Below are 23255 nucleotides of genomic sequence, written 5' to 3'. Positions count from 1 at the left end.
CCCGATAACCATGTCAAAGTGTCACAGAACGTTGATAATCTGCTTGTTAAGAGTGATGGTCAAAAGATAACTACTTCAGAGCAAGACCGTAAGATTCGGGTCAAAGGAAACGAATTGAACAGACGGATAATACCAGGTATTGGGAGAATAGCTCTCTAATTTTATCCTCAAGAATCCGTCGGAATGCTGCATTTAGTCAATATGCTAAACTATGTTCTATTTCAGTGTAGGTAAGAATGTACATTCTGTGAATAATTAAACAGAATGATAAAAGTAGATACTTATTTTGTTTTGGACGCTGTACATTGTAGTAAAATTATATGAATTGATATTTCTAAACCCATAGAAAACGCATCTTAAGTTTATCTACGAAAAAACAAATCTAAAGTCTCAAGCATAAGAAAAATTGAAGATTGGAAGTGGGAAATATAGTAAATACCAACCGATTGGATTTGTTGTTCTTTAGTCGAAACGTAGTAAATATAGATTTTATACAATGAACTTTCCAGTTCTCTCTGAGGTAGTTGAAAAACGCATTTGTAGAGGTTGCTTGTAATAAAAGAACTGTGAAGTCTTAAATGTACTTTTCTTTTTCCTATAAAATTTGTCATTTTGCACTTACAAATGCCCAATATGCAATTCATTTTTCACCAAAATCATTCATTCCCATTTTCCAATTTATGAACGTAAATTGGAATATTGTGTGCATTTCTTTTTTACATCTTACAGTTTTTTCGGAAATTTAATAAAAATTTGCCTTCGAAATTTTTGCCTTGGCTCAAGGCATAAACTGATAAAGATAATATTATATTCATTTTTGTAACTTGAACTTGATTTTTCGTTTATTTTAAAATAAAGTACTCGGATAAATTGGATTTATTCGGAATATGATTGTTATTAAAAAATATTAAAATAATATTTAAAAACTATTTTTTTCTGCTTTACGAAATGTTCTTCTGTTTTAAAGGATATTTTTACTTAAGATATTGCAGAAGTAATTTAAAATTTTATGGAAAGTAATAAAAAAAAGTGCATTAAACAACTGCAGTAAAATGGAACGTTTAATTACAGGAAATTCAATGTAAAATCTGTATGCTACAGAGGTACATTTTTGAAAAATCAACACCTTTCAAGCCACTCATATGAGTAAAAGCATTGAACTATCGCTTTTCAAATTTATATCATTAATGAATAAGATAATTTGATAGAAAAATTACACGCAATTCTCAAATATTCTGTGGGTTCTTAATTAACTCGGTAAGCCAGTACATTTCTTAAACGGATGGTAACATCGAATTTGATAAGAAAAAACACAAAACAATTAAGGGTTTAAAAATAAGTTTTTCGGAATATAGCATGAGACCATTTGTTTGCTAATAAGATTCGAGTCAAGTTTGTATCAATGAACTCATTTTGTTATTTAAACAATTAAAGGCACGAAGAGAGGACAACTTTATTGAATGGAGTATCATGCAGATCTGTTGTACAAACATTAAAATATGTAAATTATTTAATAATCTTAATATCCATTTCCTCAATTATTTACACAAACTATATGCTTGTAAGGGAATCTTATTACACACGCCCTATTTAAAGTCCATTTTCTATGGTGGCAATTCGTTTTTCATCTCTATAATAATGTCATTTACGATACTGTATTAATGCTAAATGTATGTATTGAAAACTTCAGATAATTTTTGTTACTTAACTGGGGCTGCAACAGTCTTGCGAGATAACTATTTTAGTTACAATAACGTCTTGTTTTGAATCAACACGAGGGCTAATTTAGGAATAACTTCGTAATCTTGAACCGCGGTCGGACGACAAGGATGAAATCTAGGATGGCACACCTCACTTCCTAGCTTTCTGTATCACACTAGACAAAAGACATTTGATTCATGATGTGAGATTTAACTTATACCAGACCCAGTTAACGATTGATGAAACAGGGTTTCAAACCTGGTGTCCAACAATCTGAAGAAGAGACCTTGCCAGTAGGTCATCACGACCCCAAAGGTCTTGTGATTTCAGCTTTGAGACCGAAAGTTTGTAAGTTGAAGACACTACTCCATCAAAGATCCGATGTAGATGTGGATACGAATTAAATCCAGCGCTTCAGGTAAAATTCCTAGAAATTTAAAGAGTAGAGTAACGACTCACCTACCTTTATCTGGCTATGATTTAAAATATACTGTGTGACTTTCCAAATTGCCCTCATGTAGTTTTAAAAAAGATTAGAATATTAATGAATCTAATCTGCATATTTAACGAAATTCAAAAATATTTCTGCCACTGACTGTATATTATAAGGAATTCGTTACTTGCATAGATTATATTTAAGTATTAAACACACCAAATTTAATTTGCATGTATTTCTCTGAATTTCAACAACCACATTACCTTACGACACTAGGGCCGCGGTGGTCTGGTCTTCGGGACCGGAGGGTTTCGGATTCGAGACATGATCCCACCGAAGAAGCGTCGTGTAAACGGGTCTGGTGCACGTTAAATCCGTCGGGGCACAACATCTTCCCGCTGGTGTGGTGTGGAAGTTTGTAGAAGGGTTGTCTGCTCAGATGTCGTCCTCGTCATCTGACCGCTATTCAAAATTACGAGATCAGTCCAAAAATAGGCCTAGTGTGACTTTAAAACGGGACGTTAATGATTAAATTGAACAAAATATGCGGATCCTTTGGCAGTTGCACAGGTGGTTCTCTCCTTCCCCTTCCCGTATCCTAATTGCTTTGATTGGTTTTATTTTTTAAAAAATAACTTCATCTTATAATTCAAACGAAGAAATAACTTTTAACTTAATATGTAAATATAAATTTTGTTTTCTCTTCTTAGATGTAATTTCAAGTTTCTTTAATATTACATTTTATGTCTGCGTTTCTTTATTAGAAGGATACAGAAAATTATCAAACTAATACTTATCTTACTAATATTTATTACTTACTCTTATATATTACTTATATATAAGAGTTATTAACTTATAACTCACTAAGTTATAATAAGAGTAAGTACTTACTTGATATCTATTATTATCTCTTACTATTATCTTACTAATATATATTAATTATCTTACTAATACTTTGTCAGTGATGCATATATCGTTAAACATAACTAAATTACTCAAATAAAAATATCGTTTCCTTGATTTAGCTATTATGTAGAAAAAAAAAGTGTTGTTTTATGGGGAAAGGCAACGACCAGCATTAATACTTGACATATATTTATTAATAAACGAGATATAAGTTAATACAGGGACAAAGCATTACTGAACTAGCATAAAAAGATATAAAAAGGTAAAGGAATGTGAGCAGCACGTCTGTCCGTCTGCCCGTCGCACTCTCATCTGCCAATTTAGCTGTGAAATCATCATGTGATCAATGACGCAACATGACACTGTACAGAATATGAGAACTGTGAGCAGCTCCCACATCGGCCACCATTCCGGTGACCTAGCCTGAAGGTAAACAGTACATTGAAATAAATATATTATATGACAAACAGTAAATCGAGAAAAAAAATAATAAGATGCAAAATTGAAATATTTACAAGATAAAACAAAAAAGTCATACCATCCATGAGAGTATAAGTATATAGCATTCGAATAGTGTTGAATAGAAACATCGAATAACTAACTAAAAATAAAAATAATGTTAGTCTTGATCATATAAAAACATAATGATAGAAAATAATTAGAGGCAGGGGAAATCAATCTTCTGTCGTTCAAATACACACACACACACACACACACACACACACACACACACACACACACACACACACACACACACACACAGCGGCACAGCCGTTTGTCAAGTTCATTAAATTCGTTTATGTTAAATTATTACGTGATTCTTGTAATATGAGCCATCTCTAAGCATTAATCTCAACCGGGCTTTCCCCTAGGGATTATTTTGAACACTGTTCCGAATACTTTAAAGTTGTCCTTTTCAGTGAGGAATGGTATACGGTTGACAGGGCTCAGATGCCAATGGAAATATATGAAAACTCCACAGAATTCCTAATCCCTATATCTCGGTTACTTCTCTGAAAAAATCATAGTATATATATATATATATATATTCTTGAAAATCTGCATGGGGCTGTGGTTAGGATTTTCAATAAAATGTTTAAAGTTTTTGAAAATCAGAGACTATAAGGACTGATAAAAAAAAAAAATTGAACATTAATTTTTATTCACTTTTAAAAAATTTCATCGTAAGTTGTGATCTCAGACTAATATTGTGCAAATTAATAAAAAAAATCATCAAAAAATAGAGCATATATATTTAACATACGTTAAACAGAATAATTCTTCATTATTATTATATTTGATAAGCCTTCTTTCCTTAAACATGTATAATAATTATATAACATAATTAGTAATATTTCCAATAAATTTTTAGATTGGAAATAAATTATGTTAATTTATTGTTTTTAATTATATAATCATGTGTTTTTGAGTGAATGAGTTCTCTGTTGCTGCCTGGAAATCAAAATTTTCAGAACTAGTGCACCATTATTTCAGAGCATTGAATATGAAAAATCAAGAGTGAATTACAGATTAAAAAAAAGAAAAAAAAAAAAAGACATGATTTAAAAGTCATATAAGTTCTGTTTGAAATCTGATATCAAATCACATATTATAAATAAAAAAAATCTTAATAATAGAAAAAATCTATTATGCCCTGCAATGAAAATAAACCATATTACATATCCCAGAGAATAAAATTCATATTGCATTAAAATAAAAGAAGATCTAAGTTTTCATTTAAATTATATATTACCATCAGAAAATACACAGATGCCTGAGATCAATACAAAGAAACATTAGATTTGCTATTATGTAAAAGTGAAGTGTGCATTTTTGTTACTGGGATTGATAAAACAACCTGCAGAAATAAAATTATGAAACTAATTGAATCCAATTTAAATGACACAAGAAATAATTTAGAACAAAGAAAATTCTAATTCTTATAAAACTTTAATAATTACTTCGAAAATTTGGTTGGAATATGTATTAGGGATAAAGAAAAGAAACAAAGTAGTGGTAAAGATTCTGTCCAGAAAATATGCTAGATGATAAAAAAATTTATAATACCCTTGATCTCAAATTTTTAAATGAAACTCGAAAGAAGTCAGAGGAAAACATGATTGGTTTTCTAGGATATTTTCCATCTATCAGAGAGTCAAACTCATTTTTTGAAAGAGCACTTAAAAGAAAGAGAATATATTAAAAATTAACTATACTTCGAGTGAAAGATTCTATCACAAAAAATAAATTTAAAAAAAAAAAGTAAAAAAGGCATTTAATTGAAAATTGGCCCTTGTCATAAAATATGAAGATTCGAGACAAAATTGACAAATTTGGAGAGCAAGTACAATTTAAAGCTTATGTAAATTCTGCCTGATCTATGAAATCAAATCATATAACAAATAAAACAAATGTATGATTAACATCAAGAACTCTTTAAAAATAGTAAACCAAAATAACCCTTAATAATAGTATGGGTATCTCATGCATGGGAGTGAAATGAATCAGATTGTTCATGATACAAACAATTATGTGCAAATAATTTTTTAAATTCCAGTAAATAAAGCACTTATGTGTAAATTTAAAGCTACATCCTCCTCAATGTTCAAAAAACGGAAACATTATGTGCTTGACAGCCATTCAGAGTGAAATTACTAATAATTCAGATGAAAATTATATATGTTTCTTAGTGTATGAAGTTTATACTGTGTTAAAGTATAGGTGGATCTAAGTTTCAATAAAAACTATACATAAAACATTCACAAGCTACGCAACAAATGAATTAGCTTGATAGAATGACTCATTGAACTTATATAGAAGTATCATATGTAATATTTTTGTTCTTGTTTGTCCTGATAAAAGAGCCTGCATAAAAATGAAGCACAAAAATTCGACTTACATCTAATTTTAATATAACTCAAGAAATAATATAGGCAGAAAAAAAATTCAAATGACAAATTAAGAGAGGCAGTAAGAATCAAAATTCACATAAATTTTATTTGATCTTTGATATTAAATCACATGTAACAAATAGAATAAATTTATGATTTTAGCGAAAACATTTTACAAAAGAGTCATGAAAAATTACCAAATTTTCTTAATATGAATATATCAAGTGCTGGAGTGAAATTAATAGGATAGTTCATAATATAAACAATCAAGTGCAAATCATGTTTTCATATTTCCTACACACAAAACAACTTTTTGTAAATATAAATGCTAAAACATAAATTGATTCAAGGATTGGAAAGTGAATATATAGGTTTAAAGGCCATTATACAGGCATAAAAAATAAGAATTCAGATGAACCACGCATATATCTTTCAGAGTATAAATTTAGATTGCATTCAAATGAAAATAAATCTATGTTTCAGTAAGAACTATAACACCTGACAAAAGCTTGGGCTTGATACAAGGTCATATCAGATTTGAAATTACATAGAAATGTGAAGTGCACAAACTATTTTTATTAGGTATTATTAAACAACCTGTAATATATACAAGAAAATTAAACTCAAGTCTAATCTTAATATGACATAAGAACTAAGGAAATAGCAAGAAAATGTTTAGATATTTTGCATCATTACAAACTTTTTATTTCAAAGTTTTATTTTATTCTTTTTATTCAAAGCAAAGTAATGACAAACATTTTGTCTACAAGAGATTTCAGGTGCGGAAAAATCTTGGTCATGTAAAGTCAAAATGTTTATAGATTTATTTATTTTTTTGAATGAGACATATAACTTCATCATTTGAAGTTTTGAGCCCCTCTACTCTAATTCCTTTATCTTCAGCTGAGAAAACTTCCAAGAATTTTAACCACTGGCCAAAGTAATCTCTTAGAAGAATCACATTCACTAAAGACAATATCTTTCGACTAATATCTTCAACTATGTAACAATTTCCCTTTGTACACGGTTGCAACCAAACTCTCAATTATTCATGACAAAATCTGTTTCGACTTAGATTTTAATGATGTTTCTAATGCCTTCTAACAACAATATCATCAAGTTTATCCAAATCCAATACTCCCAACATGGAAATGTAAAAACATTGAAGGAGTGAGAGGAATGACATCATTAGGATCTTCATATATGCAAGAGATCTTGAGTTGATGACTGCTTTGCAATCACATGAGATAATGACGATGTTTTCATAATGTAAACAGGCATTCCTCAAAATTCTAGAAGTTTCAGTTTCATTTGTACCACTCGCTTCCAAAAGCCACTCCACCAAAGGGCATGAGGGGGCGAGAGGGAAGAATTTTCACCTTATTCTTTCGACAGAAGTTCTTTTATCGATAGCATTCTAATCAAAATTTCATTGAAGATTTTCGGCTCATAATCACAAAAGTGTTTGGTTTAAATTTCTTAAAAATCAATAAAAACGGTTATTGATCATGTTTTCACTTTTACAAGTATCATGGTTTTACCATGCAGCTTTTCCGAGAAAGAAATATAAAATAACTCTTTCTGAAAGATTTATGTCTTTCAATGCAGATGTGTGTTCATTTTCAGAGTTATGGTTCATGGTATGTATGCAATCTTATAATGGTATTATTACAAAATCAAAAAATGCTGAATTGCACTTTTCTATCTCAAAAGGAGTATATATATATAATTCTTATATATAATTTATTCTAATATATAATTCATATATATGTATATAATTCTTTATCTGAAAGTTAACAAAAGAATTCTGGACCATGAAAGAGACTAAGATTACGAGTACTTGACAAATGAGATTATGAACACTTAATGAGTCTTGGAACACCGCTCAGGGACACATAAAATGGTATAAGAAAATGAGAACAGACAGTTTTATTTGCAAACTTGTGGATGAAGAAATATATCAGGTACAATAAATCAATTTGTGCTTGAATAAAATACAGAAATACAACAACATTAAAATTATATAGAATTCTTTAATATTTAAAACACATATTCTTCAGAACTTTAAAATGGTTGAAACAACACAAAACACACAATACATATATTTCAAGATATAAACATAAAACAATCAAGATGCTGTGGAAACATTATTAACTTAGAAATTATTGTACTGAAACTTCTTATGAGTACTGTAAAAATATTTAATAAATTTCAAAAAATAATGCAATTTTCAATTTAAAACAATATTTTGAATTTAATACTATGAATGGTAAAAAAAAAAAAAAAAAAAAAAAAACGCTGTACACTACTTTCCACTTTTGATGTAAATAACAAATAGTAGAGACAGATGATTCAGTATTAACTGGCATTAAATACGTAATTATGGGCCAATCAATTTTCCAGAAGTCTGTTTCTAAGTGAAAGTAAAATACAGTATGCTACAAAATGATGCTACAGTCGATTTGTACAGATCAAGCTGGAAATTCTTTCCAATTACACATATTTTTTATTACATGCATTGGGAATCAATGTTCTGATCGAGTATCATTAGACAAGTGTTGTCCGTTTTCAAATTAAAAAGCACTCTTGATAGCAAGAGGATTTCTGGAATGGATTCATTGAGAGCATCTACCTGAACATTGACATCATGTTAGGTAGCATGAAGCAAAAGAAGATCACTGGATTCCTTTGTTGGATTCGTGGAGAATGGCAGATGTTTTGACGATAATTCCTGCATCGGATGGTTTTTCTGAAGACAGGAGCTGATTGTCCTTCTTTAGATTGGAGAGAAGGAACAAAATCAAAACCATCCTGGTGGAGGGAAAAAGGCGTTAAGGGTTCTGATTTTCCAAATTATCATCTCAGGACGAGAAGAAGCAACACAAATAAAAATATTTCCAGGGCAGGAAAATTACAATAAGGTAACACCATCTGTAGTATCAAAAGAAAAGATAGTAGAGTTAATGTAACTGCTACAATGTATATTTGTGAAATAAGTATTGGGAGGAAGAATTGTTAAATATCAATGCTTTCTCCTTAACTCAATCTACCCCCTCCCCAAGTGTATAAATGCCTTTCAGGTTTTTCAATATTTGCTGCGTAAATCTCCAACAACATCACAAATTATTGTGGTCGATTATAAAATGAAATGAAATAAATGAAAAAAAAAATTGAAATAAACTGAAACGGAAAAATAACGGTACAGATTTGTTTGGAAGACATTTCAGGCAACGAAAAATCTAGAATAAAAGTTGTTTTAACTTAAAAATTTTAATTGAATCTGGTAAGGAATCCATCTATAAAAATAAAAAGATTACTTTTGCAAGATATGCTCCATTCAACAAAATTAAAAAGAAGTTTTAAACAAAAATATAGTGTAAAGAAACTATACACTGAATAATAAATCATACAAAAAAAACCTTTAATAACAAAATTATGAAACCCTGTTTCAAAGCATAGAAAATGAAAACTCGAGACAGAATTTCAAAGGGTTAAAAAGGAAGTTTAATTTAAAATTCATCTAAATTACTTCTGATCTTTGGTATCAAATCAAAAGCATCAAATTTCAGATTAAATGAAATAATCTTTAAAGCAAGTAAGAGAAACAAAAATATACAAACCATACTGTTGAGTCTAGGTTTCTGCACATATTTCATCTCAGTAAAGAACAATAAATTATTCTTGATCCCTATAAAGGGAAACAGAAATAATGCATAAGAAGTTTTTACAGTGTTTCCACAGGAAAAGAAATTTTTTATATTTAAAAATAATCATTAAAAAATGAAATTGGAAAAAATATATCAATTGCATTTTTAAAGTTTTCTAAACTAAGATAAAATTTCTATATGTTTCAGAGTCAGATAAGATTTATATTGCAAAACAATATATATATGAATAAGATATTTCCAACAGTAAATAAAGTTCATTTAATAGCATTTAATATGCATGTATTGGCTTCACATTAAAACAGTTTCAAAACAAAAAATCAGAGCATCATAAGCAAGAAGTATTTTCCTAGTGTCTAATGAATTAAATTTCAGAAAAATAAATTATGAAAATGAGAAAAAATTCCAGAGATTATATCATGTGCGCATTATTGAAAATTATAAAAGACTTCCTTTTTTATTTTAGTTAAAAAGTTTAAGTGAATGGAATATTTAGAAGGCACTGCTGGTCGCAAGATGTTATTTTCAGGGTAGGAAAAATAAATAAATGACACAGTAAAAAATAAATAAATAATGGTATAGCATTAAAGGTGAACAACAACATTTTGACACCATCTCTTTTGTCTTCTATAAGATTTTATACCATAAAAAACTCTTGAAATTAAACAGAATTAATTAAAGAAAGTGAAAACAAAAGCAATCAAAGAATATACCTGAATCAAGAGTATAAAATAAAAAATTTCAAGGCAAATATAACAGGTAAAAACGGAAGTCACATTTAAAAATTATTTATCTTTTTTTCTGATAGTTGGCATATGATCATATTTTGAAATAAAATAAAAGGGCCAAGAATAGAAACCCTTTGAGGAAAATAAAAAAAAAAAAAAAAAGGCCTTTCCAAAAAACCCATTCAAATGTTCATGATATAAATGAAATTAATAACTATTTACAAATCATACTTATTTTATGTAAACATAATTTCATATTTGTCTTGCAAGATATTAAATAAAATCTTTCTTCCTCAGCTTTCAATAAAGAAAGAAAATCACATAATTAATTATTTGATGGAACTATGAAATTGGTCTGAATTTTAGTGCAACAATGTAATAACCTATTGCTGAAAATTAGGCAAAAAATATTTTTACAAAATTGACAAAATCCAGGAAAAATTTGCACAATTATTAAAATGGTGTTGTTAAACAGTTGTTTTTGAACAAAAAAAAGTTTAGAGAAGTATTAAAATCATTATATGTTGTAATACTTTCAAGAAAAACATATCTAAGTCTAATAAGGGGAAAAAATTATTAATTAGTTGAAAGCTTAAAAATAATATGTACAATAAAGATAATTTTGAATTGGATACTAAAACCGGATTAGAATTTTAAAACTTGATATTCTTTTTTAAAATCTTTACTATTTTAGTAATAAAATAGAAAATTCCAAATAACATTTTATAATACAAAAATCATACCAAAAATGCAAAAAACAATTTTGTGTTAAAATTGCAAAATTGAAATAAAATTTCGAGGTGAAGGTAAACATTATTTTTGACAATAGCAAAGTAATTGTGCAAAACACCATACTGACAGATTTACTATTTCAAATGGTGTAGTGGAAATAATGGTAGTGGAAAACATCTCATCAGATACACAATGTTCTATAAAAAATTAAAACCATAAATATGTCATTATTAAACTAAAAAGTTAAAACAATTAATTAGGTTGAAAATGTATTCAAATGTGAACTTAAAATTAACTAGTAAATTAAATTAATAAATAAAAACTTAAAATTAGCCTTTTTCTTTATTTTTATTTCTCTCATTATATACTGAGCCAATAAATTTCATATTGTCTACATATTATAAAAGACCTTTTTATAATTTAAAAATAATATATTTATAATTTTAATAAATATTACCTTCTTAGAAATTATTTAAAATTGTAATAATTACCATTATTGTCTACATTCATGCTATAAAAATACAATAAATATCTTCTTTAAATGCCAAAATATTATAAATACATGAAATCATATTTGCTATAAAACTACTGCAAGTAAATGTGTGTGTTAGAAGCTATAATTTCCACCGTATTTGAGAAATTTAAAAAAAATTAAAAAATTATTCATTTTTTATTTAATGTTACTGTCCCAAAATCCATTTCATTAACAAAAATATTTAAAATTTATTACAACTTTTATAAATTTAAACTAATATTATATATATACATACATACAAAGAAAGAGAAATTTAATATTTTGGCATCATTTAACTGAAATATGATTATCTCTAAGCCTGGTAAGTGTGAGAATTTCAGAGACACAAAGTCCATCGCTTCCTTTAAAGAAATTATAGCAAGGGGAAACCGAGCTCTAATTGAAATGCTTGGTCAGTTCTTTGCCTCCTGTGTTATTGTTCGTGGTTTGAGGGAAAGGTTTGCTTAATTTGTTGCTGAATTTACACTCATGTATGTTTCAAAGATTTCAGATACATATTTTTTTGTTTGTATTTTATCAGTGCTTTAGAATTAAGACCAAATTTTAAAAATAAAACAAGAGTAAACTGTAATAACATCAAACATTATTATCTGCGAATCTCCTTTGGATATTTTTTTTCTTTCAAAAGTGTATTTTCTTACTTATCAAGGATGAAACTAAAATTTGTATTTTTGTTCGTTTTTAAGAATTATTGGTAATTTATTTTTTAATACCAATAATGATCATGAAAACTTCAATGAATGGGAAATTATTTCAGCAACAAAAATCTTGAAAATGCAAAATTATTAAAGTAAAATGAGGCATGCTTTTATTTGTTTTTTTAAAACTGATCAATAATATTTCTACAAACCTTGTAGATATAGTGCAATATTAAATAAGGTGTTTATAGCTCGAAAAACTGAAAGGAACTCAATGGAAAGGCTGAAAAATTTACTATTAATATTAATCATTTTGGAACATGAAATTTAAAACAACTCTTATTTCAAAATATCAGCAATAATACAGAATGCAATTTGTAAAAAACAATTTCTTTCCGCATTGTGTATTTAATTCTTCAAAAAACTAATTCAGTAAAGATGATCGCAAAGTATATTTTAAAACAATTCCATCATCTTTTGCTTCTTCAATATATATAATCTTTATATTAGCAGTTAATGTACATAATGAAGGAAGAAAAAATACTCTGGGGATATTTTAAAGGGGAAAAAAAATTACTGCTATTGTTTGCCCATATGATCATTTTATTCATTCTCATTAAAAAATTATTACATAATTATAGATTATAATTATCAAATTAGTTTCTGAATCAAAATTAATATTTTAGATTTAATTTCATTATTAATGCATAAACAGCAAGATATTTTCATTTCTTTACAATTTGGATGTTTTTAACAAATAAGGTAATAAATAAAATTATCTGTACTTTTCATGCATATGTAGACATTTCTCGATATGTTTTCACAATTTTTCAATTATTTTCACATAAGTTTCTCCAAAATTGAAACTGGATGCCTCAAATTTTACTTTATTTCTAAATTTTAGACAATAACTGATTTTAATTAAGTTACCATATTTTTCTAAAATGTACTAATTGCGAAGAGTTGAGAAAAGAACAGTAACTATCACAATTTTTAACTTAATATCTAATTAGGGTTTTTTGGTAAAGCAATAAATTTAGAAAAATTGATTTGTAAATTAATAAGGTATCAGAAAATAAAAATGAGCAAAAAGACTTCAAAAAATATTTGAATAATCAGTTCATTAAAAATAAATAATTTTTTAATTGATTAACAAATATTTTAATTAATAATTGATTCAATTTTTTAATTGATTATCAAATATTTTAATTAACATAAAGCCTTATCTGTATAAAAATGCACAGCTAATGATGCAATAATATAAAATGCAATATAATTATTCTATAATATGAAATGCACAGCTTAGATTATTTAAAGATTTTTTTTTTTCCTCATATCATAAATCATAAAATTTTAGCAAATATATATACAGAACTCTTTCAAAAATGTAGAAGAGTCATTGCATATGCATATAAGACAAAATAGTATTTCCTCGAATTTAAATTTGAAAAAATGCAGCGAACCCCGTTATTCATTGCATATGAAATCTGCTCTGCTTTGCCTGTTCCTAATTATGGCTTTGGAACTCAATACCAAACCCTACTCTAGTATAAATTTTCTAGAAATCGTTGATTTTAGTTTCGTGCTGCCCTGTTATCTTCTTGCCCATTGGTACAATACTTATCGTACTTCAGATTTCATCAAAAGATGGCGCCACGATGTCTAAACAAGGGCATCTTAATAAATACATACAAAAATTCCCCAAGAAAATTCCGAGTAATATATTTCACTTCTTTTCCCACAATAAAATTTAATTTAAGGATTTTTAATTTTTTCTTTCACAATTTTCCCTCAAATAAACTTCTATAATTTAATAAGATATTTTTATGAGCTTTTCAAACTTCACAATTATTTCTCTCGGATGGCTTCATTTCACTTCAGAAAGAAGGTGCTGATTTAGGAAAAGCTATTGTTCAAGTGCAGTAAAATATTTCGACTGAAATGTAAGTATCCAATGTATTAGTTATAATAATTAGTGAACTAACACAAAGTTTAGACATATTAGAAGTGTTTATAGAGTGAAGCGCTTCGAAATTCGTAATATATATTACAAACTCTCAAATCGCTTTTTCAGTTGTATGAAAACATTCATAGACAGTTTTTTCTATAACACACTAAAAATTCATAACTGATTAAACTATTTATTAATACTTCTGAATGATATATATGATTTCTCAAAGAACTAAGTGATAACTTTTTACTTATTATTTATTTTTCTTATTACAGATATGAACCCAATGTTGTAAAGGTGTCCGCTTCTACCGGATATCTGGTGGACTTGGAAAGTGCAGTGCTATAGGTAAGAATAGCGGTTTCATATCTTTCCCAGTATTATTTCGCTTACATAAGTCATTATTTTAGTTTTAAAAAATAATCTGTCCAAAATAAGTTTAAGTATGGCATTTTTTAAAAATGCATCTGCACTTCAAGAATTAATTTTCCTAATTAAATATTAATATGAAAAAGAATTTCATCATTAGAAAAATTATGAATTTTATTAATATAAATTTTTTTAAATATAAAAGATATTACATATAATTTTTTACATATAAAAGACATTTAAAAGAATTTCTTTTAATATAAAAGACATTTAAATATGCATTAAAATAATTTTTGTGGTAAAATGACAAGAAGTTTTTTTAAATAAAAATTTAAAAGATTGAATTTAATGCTGCCCCCCCCAACCATCCAATAAAAATAAACACTTTGAATCTTAAGGCTGAACACAGGGATGCTAAAAATTGAGTTATTTAAATTATTATTCTGAGTTAAAATTGACCCTGTCACCATCTTGCTGCATAAGGGAAAAAAAAAAAAAAAAAAAAAAAATCATCTTGAAAGATTCTGTTTTCCCCTTATATTATTACTCATCCAAAGCAAGAAATTGTAGGTTTTAATTTACCATGGTTTAGAGTTAAAAGCATTTATTAATTATGACAGATTATAAAGTAATAATATAAAATATAGCATTAACAATTTTAAGTAATTTGATTATAACATTATCAGTTAAATGAGTAGTTAATTTTCCAGTATATTATTAAAGTAATTAACTATATTTTAATTAATAATGATTTTAGGGAAATCATTATAAACACATATTTTTACATTTTATAACTCACAGAATTTCTAAATTTTACTCCTTTATTTGGCAATTAGAGTAATCACACTTTTTAAATTAATCTACTTGCATATTATTACCCAGTATATTCCTAATCAGAGATTTAACATTACTTATATATGGTAAGGGTCTGAAAGAAATTCCTTTCAAAACTTTTAGGATAAAAACCCTACTTAGGTACCATAAATTTAAAAATTTAACAAATTAAATGACCTAACAAAATTAATTATGGGTGGTTTTAAAGAAGACTACTATTTAAAGATTATCAGTAATTGCACTTTTTTTGCTCTGTCAATTTCTGTTATAATATCCAAGTTTTGATTTGGTTCTGGTTTTCAATATTAATAAGAATATAATATTTGAGTTATCAGGGTGGCCATCATTTCTGCTGTTTGATTTTTCCCAGGTTTTATGACCACTTTCCCTGACTTTTCTTAGATGTATTCAGAATAATATTACTTAATTTTATTTTCTCTGTTTATTGCAAAATATCTTATTAGCTGTATTTGAAAAATTGTCCTACTCTTTTGATTAAAATCAATGTAAAATAAAATGTAAATGCTCAGAAAATAAAATAACACAATTTTCAATTATTGAATTTCCGATAAGCAATTATGTAAACACTTCCCTTTTTTGCAAATATATTAACAAAATACTAGACGATGCATGTCGTTCTAGAGAGATTTTTAACCAACACATGTACATTGACAATGTGTTTAAAAATGAAATGAATTGTTTCAATCTAATGGGGTCTCTTCTATCCATAATGTTTATAAATATGCAAATCAGAACTGTCAATAATTCTATTAATTGAAAAAAATCATTTAAAAACACAAAATGAAAATATTGTATCAAAATAAAAGAAATTATTCAATAATGGCAAAATTGCATTAACTTTTAGTCCACCAACTGTAATAAGAAAATCACTTGCACAATTAGTGAATAGAATATTTAGTAAGAAAAAAAAATTGATCGGAATCAAATTTTTTCTTTATTGTATTAAAAGAAAAATATTTTAGAGGTATGAATTTTAAAAAAAATTTGTAGCATGAATGAGTTTTATAAATTTTTATGGCAATTGATTTCACATTCATCAAAACATGAAAAACATTGTCCTTCACTTAAAAAAATTTTTTGAGAAAATAACAGGAAAATGTGTACCTATAATGTATTAAATTAATTCTTTGTGTTTAATATTATTTTTAAATTATAGAGCATTTTGTTGAATTTATGGTGAATTTACACTCGAAATTAAAATATTTAAATGCAAAAATTAGGAATAACATTCATTCCATGTCGTTCATAACATATATCCATATGAAGAATTTAGTAAACCTGTATTAAAATGTTTAAAAATAAATAAAAACATTAAGAAAATTTGTTTAATAATGTCCAATATTTCATAATTCAATAGAAAAACTCCAATGCGGGAAAAAAATTAGTGGCACATTTATTTAGTTACAGTAAATTGTTTAGGGGATTATAATAATGGGTCAACATTTTATATTCAGTTTAAAATAATTTTGAAGGTTAAAACTCAAAATTCATACTTTTGCTTCCACTACATATGGCATGACTGACATCATGTTTGAAGGAAGAAAAGAGGGGGGGGGGTAGACCATATATATATATAAATGATAAAAGAGCCATAAAAACTTAAAATCATAACACTAATGGGAGTTGAGCCTTAGTTAGGCTGCTTTTTCTAATAGAAAGCAAAAACAAAACCATTTTTGCTAATTATGCCAATAACTTGATACCTTCAAAATGGAATATTATAGATTTATATATATGCAATAAATTAGATGTGGTGGTGGTATTTTTTTTCCCTATACCAAATATTAATTTGACTAATTCAACTATACCTAAATTGCTTTGGTAAATTCTAAACATGGCCTCTTTCGCAATTCACTAAATCTAAGTACAATGAATTATTATATCATCAGATTGCCATTGCAATACCATAAATAATGCATGAGAATAGAGTGAAGGAGTAAATTTTTTAGATATAATTTTTTTAGATAGAATATAAAAGAAAGGAAAAGTTTATTTGCATAAAATAACCAATACCATTTAAGTAAGAATCCATTATAAATTAGATGCACAAAATTTGTTCTTCAGAATTAAGGAAATTTCTTAAATACAGCACTGACAATACCACACAGATGAAATTTTGGTCTCTTGGAATTTTAAATGCAAATGTTCTGTTATCTGCAGCATGCACAGAAAAGTGGATGGCCACTGTTTTTCACTATCAGTAAATGATTTTTGTTGGTTACCAACAATGTTTCATTCTACTAATGAAAAATACCAGCAAATTGACAAATTTGAAAAGAATTACTGATATAAAATAATTGCCAGTTATAGAATAAACTTCCCCGACTTTTCCCGATTTATCAGAATTCCCAGTCAGCTGGCCACCCTGAATATCTCTCAGATTTTTCACATAAATCAAAAAGAAATTAATTCCCCACAAGTAAATTTCTTTTATATTTACACCTTGCACTCATTTTTTTTTGTTTTTGTTTAACCACCTTTGTGAGAATTTTTTTAAATATATTAAACATTACGGGAAAAGGAAATGAAAAATGAATTTTAAAATACTTAGGTATTTTGAAATAAAAATATAAATAAATTAAGCTATTAACTTTTTCAAAATTAATTTTTTAAAAAATCAGAAAATGTAAGCAGTATAAATATACATTATAGCAGTATATTGCATTTCATGAGTTGCCACTGATCAAAGCAGTTTTAGCTAAAACTGATATCATGACCGAAGTTAATAAATTTTGAATACTAAAGAGCTGAGGAAATAAACAACTGTTTTGTTATTCAATTAATCTATATCATATGCTAATGACAATTAATTTACTTAAAACTATGATTGAACAGTTTTGCAATAAAAATACTGATTATGTGATATTTTTATATAAAAATTAAAACTGAATAAGAAATTAACAGGGTTTGTAAAATGCTTATACAAATTTATTTTCTGAAATTATAATAGTAAGATTTATGACAATTTCTTTATTTTAATTAGATATAAAATAATCTAATAAAATTGTTACTGAATTTTGCGTCTACAATATTAAAAGTTCAGTTATGAGTTTTTAATTGTAATTTTAAATTTACAAAAATGATTTCATGAATAAGCAGAATTTTGTTTTATATTATTTACTATTATTTTAAAATAATACATTCCGTTTAAAAGAATCATAATGTTAATAAAAGATACTGCACTAATAAGGAAAAATAATTTCTTTAAAATTTAAAAGTAAGTACTAATTATAGGAAAGCATGAGGTTCAAATAGCAAAATTTTAAATTGAAATGACAAAAATCCTTCTGATCTTTATAAGGATTTATAAATTCTGATATATTATTGTGGTTTCATAACTTTCTCCTACTGTTTTTAAACCTAAAAAGGCATTGATTTTTGCTCTGACCTTCAGTTTTTCTTATGATAAAAATTCTCTTTATGTTTATTTAGATAATTGGTTAAGGTTTTAAAATTTTTATTTTAAATTTTAAAATACTTATATATTTATTAGTTTCCAGTTTTAAGTCTTTATCTCTGAAGGTTTTCATAGAGGCATAAAATACCTCAGCATTATTCAGAAATCGAACGTGATTGCACCGCATACAAAGAAGTATACCAAAATGTCTAGCCTTCTTTAAGTTTGCATCAATATTATAAGTAAGAACATAAAATTTCTTAGTCAAAGACTTAAGTAGTCTAAATTTATAAGAATAAATATTTGAATGTTTTAAATTATCTTAAATATTCTAGTTCATGTATTTCTATTTGATTTTTCTTTAAATTTCATCTTGCTAAAACATTTTTAGCATCTTACTTTCATGATTTTATCCAAAAACATGGCATCAAAACAAAATTGTAACAGACCGAGGTTGAGATAGAAACACTCTATGCAAATTGGAATTTTAATCTTTTAATTTATAGATGTTTGGAATTTCTCTTGATTTCAGTTGTTCTTCATAGTCTTGCTAGATTTGTTATAATTTTCATTTTATCCTTTAAAAATATTGCTTCGCAATAAAAATTAAATCAACATGCGACACTTAATTTAGCGAGATGTTTAAATGAAACTATGATGAATGAACCACAACTAGTCAAAACCTTTTTTAGTTGAAATTTTAATATATCAACAAAATGACATTATATTTAACATTAATCATTTATATTCATTGTAGTTAATTTTAGCATCTTTCATTTCCTTAAGTCTGTAGAAAACTAAATATAACAATGAAAAATCAAGGATTTTATACAATTTATATATAAAAACTCAAAACAATATCTATTTTCTTTTTTTTTTTTATCATCTGTATTCCCCTGGTTAAAAATATGTATTGATATACTGTATGACTATAACATTCTGAAAGACCTTAACAGTTATATAAAATAGATCTTAGTCACTCTGATTTTATATGAAATTATATGTGCAAGCAAACATCAATATTATTATATCTAAGATCATAAATTAAGGTAATTCTGGAATATCAATATTATTTGTGCTAATGAAAAATGTGAACTAAAAACATATTTATAGATATAATGATGTAAAATTCAGTATTTAATATTTACTCCTTTTTTAAGTATAAGAGATTAACAAAAAGTAATGCAGACCTAATATTTACAGAAAAGTAGAATGCATATTAAAAAATGTGTTAGGCATCAAAACAAATGCCTATATCATAAAATAAGAAGATGTACTTCTTAAAAGATAATAGTTTAAGTATTTCTGTTTTATTATATTTTAATAAATTTGAATAATAGTTTTTGTTCAGTTTGGATGCTGGCTGTTTAGATATGAGAAAAATTAAATTTTTATTCATTAAATAGGCTCAAGGATTATAATAGATACAGATATTCAGAGATTAATGATTCATATATCTGGAAAAGGTAACTAATGGCATGAAATTATGATGAAAAATCATGGAGGAATTAATAAGGAATAAACCAGAAATATCAAATCTTTAGTCAAATTTCTAATAAATTTGGACATGAGAGAACATTTATTCTTAAAATATAAAGAGAAAAATTAATGGAAGCATAGTACAAAATTTTGTTTAGACGAGTATTAAAATAATTACTATACCTACAGTAGAAGGAAAATATGTTTCTATAATAATAATTCAAAAAGTGATTTAGAAAGTGAATATTAATTGTCATTTGACAAGAAGAATGCATTAAAATAGTAAATAAAGAGGGAAAAGGCTGCAATTGTTTAAAAAAATTTAGTCTCAAGATTTCTGTCATCATGTATTATAGAACAATGTGAGGAAATTAAAGTTTCTAGAACTTGTATGTAAAATTGACACATTCATTCTGAGCTGCTACCTGATCTCTCCATTCCCACTATGAATCATAGAGTTAGAAATCTGGTTACAAAATTGAACTATGTCTGCATTTTATGTATAAAAATATAATTTTTATTGCTGAAATCACTGATAAGATTGTTTAAAAGAACTTGAAACAATGAAGAAAACATTTAGGCTTAGAATTAAATTTTTTATTTCAGCAAGGTAAAGATCTAAACCTACAGCTAAAATTATTACATTTTTTTTGTTTGTTAAATATAATAACTTACCCTTGTTAAATATGAAATAGATTTGAATGTTATTCATGCAGGCCTTTAAGAAAGGAAGAATTTAGTTTACTCAGCTTTGGAAGACATCATATATATTTGAGCATAGCAAGACAATTTTTAAATGCATTGGCAGTTTAATAGGTTAATTCAAAAAAAAAAAAAATTATAATAAAGCCTACATTTCTGAATGAACGAATTCTTCCATTTATATATATATATACAATAATAGAGAGGATATATTAAAATATTGGATGACATTTTGCTAACGATAAATCGTTAATAAATCTAGTCATGAAACTTTTAATTTCGATGAAAGAGGTATAACCAAAACATTGAAAGGTTGGAAGTTGTTGCATATTAATAAAGAAAGTCGTAATTTTCTGGAATGAAATTGTACTAAATAGTCGACTACTTATATTCATCACAATTAAGTCCACTTGATGCACACTGATACTTTTATTGAATAAAATAATCTAAGTTCAGGTTCTTATAAAACAAGAATTAATCAAAACACTGGCTTTCAAATTGCGGATTGTTTTCTTTTCCTGGTACACACGCAGTGAAGCGGAGTTAGAGAGAACCGAGAAAAATCAATCGGGAAATACTGTTAGGCGGGCGTACTAGTGAAGTATATTGCAAAATTATGATAAAATCATTTTAAAATTATTTAATGTTTGTTTAAATATTTTTCCTAATGTGATAATTTTATTTCATGTACATACATTTGTTTTGTAGTTTTAAGACATTTTTAGTTTTCTGATAGCTATATGAAAGTAAAATTTTAAAAAAATTAACTGTTGAAGTAATAAGATCACGAAGTTCAACGTTTTCATCAATTTTATAATAAAAAAAGTTATATTTCTACAATTTTTTTTATTTAAAAACTATTTTTAATTGGTTATCAATCGAGGAAAATATATGAGTGATATATCATGGAATTTGAAAGTTTACTTTGCTTTTAAGGGGCTATATATATTTTATTTTTGTGTACGGGTCACCATTTTTGGAGTTGTATTCGTTCAGGCAGAAATAAGTTAGAGGATACGGGTTCGAGCATTCGGTTTTTATAATTTAATCTGGTCGTTCATTTTTCGGATCTGTACGTGATGGCCAAAGAAAACCTTTGGAAGAAGTGTTCTTGCTTTAGCATTAATGCAAGATGACTATGCCATAGTCATATTTTCATAATATATGTTTTGGGAGAAAGGGTTACTCTAGAAGTCTATTACTTTGAATAAAAGAAACCTGAAGAAAAAAAAACAGATACAAAGAATCTAACAGAATAATTAGATATGTTCAATGATCCCATTTAAAAAAAAAAAAAATATTTTCTGCACTTGAACCGGTGTAATAATTTTTTGGAGAAATAAAGACTTTTGATATTGATTAATTGGTGGGAATTTGGAGAATTTTAGTCGCAGATACTGTCATTTCTGCATTGACTGTAGTTGTATCGATATATATATATATATATATATATATATATATATATTAAGCAATTTATTATTATTGATTAAGTGTTTTTTCATGTATGCATCTTTTATAGTAGCGAATTTTAATTTTTTAAGGAGTTTTAATGATTAAAATGGTTTTATCACATTTTTCCAAATACTTTTCTTCATCATAAACTCCATCGTTATAGTTACTCTTTTAAATCTTAATTTTTGGGAAGAGTCATTTTTAAACCGGTACTTGGACTTAAAAATTTTCTATGGTTATTTAAAGTCTGCTTTGATTTTGCACTTGAATTATGATAAACAGGCAGATTTTATAGATAATTCTGAGTTTTCTAGTTTAAAAGTAAGTGACAATAAGTTTCAAATTAGCTTTTTCATCTTCTCTGGCTTTTCAATTTATTCTCCAGTGTAATTCGTTTTGGACTAACAGCATCTAAGTTCTTTTACTCTCTTCCTGAAAATTTATCCACAAAACCATCCGCCTTCTCAGCTGTTTGATATTACCTTAATAATCATTTTCATGTTTTTTTCCATTAAATTAAAACTAAATAACTTCTGTAATTATGCAGTTATAAGAATAGAAATTTTTCTTGTCATCATAAATGTACCTTTTTTTATTCTAACAAATAATGCTTCGTTTAACTTATTCCCAAATTATCTCTTCGTTGAACTTTGAAAATTTAATTTTTTTTTAGCTTCTTTACTTTTTATTCCTACACTAAGGTGTAAAAGTTTGATTTTAAGAAAAAAGGACATACACTAAGTTATTTATCATAAAAGTAGACCTGAAGTACTAAGTGAGTTTCATGACTGATTGCCCCCAATTTTGATTTTTATAAA

At 26.6% G+C, this 23255-nt stretch overlaps 1 protein-coding gene across 7 annotated transcripts; it reads right to left on the bottom strand.

Moving 5' to 3' along the window:
- Positions 1 to 3266: 3266 nt before the first annotated feature.
- On the bottom strand, positions 3267 to 21512 carry LOC129960893 (uncharacterized). Of its 7 annotated transcripts, none has more exons than XR_008783714.1 (4): positions 13696 to 13841; positions 9555 to 9622; positions 3582 to 3644; positions 3267 to 3466 (listed from the first exon to the last, which is right to left on the bottom strand). XR_008783714.1 is itself a non-coding variant. In XM_056074610.1 (4 exons), the coding sequence occupies exons 1-4, from the start codon at positions 21378 to 21380 to the stop codon at positions 3275 to 3277; spliced, it is 333 nt and encodes a 110-aa protein (XP_055930585.1). In that variant the 5' UTR covers positions 21381 to 21512; the 3' UTR covers positions 3267 to 3274. The 7 variants fall into 7 exon arrangements, 2 of the variants coding, with proteins under 2 accessions (XP_055930585.1, XP_055930586.1); XM_056074610.1 differs by lacking the exon at positions 13696 to 13841 and adding an exon at positions 21371 to 21512; XR_008783711.1 differs by lacking the exons at positions 3267 to 3466; positions 3582 to 3644 and adding an exon at positions 6101 to 8865 and having other exon boundaries at positions 13608 to 13841.
- Between the last annotated feature and the right edge of the window lie 1743 nt (positions 21513 to 23255).

Source organism: Argiope bruennichi, chromosome X2 (assembly GCF_947563725.1).
Source record: "Argiope bruennichi chromosome X2, qqArgBrue1.1, whole genome shotgun sequence".
Classification (NCBI taxonomy): Eukaryota; Metazoa; Arthropoda; class Arachnida; order Araneae; family Araneidae; genus Argiope; species Argiope bruennichi.
Note: the sequence above shows the minus strand (reverse complement) of the source record. Positions and strands in the feature narration are given on the sequence as shown.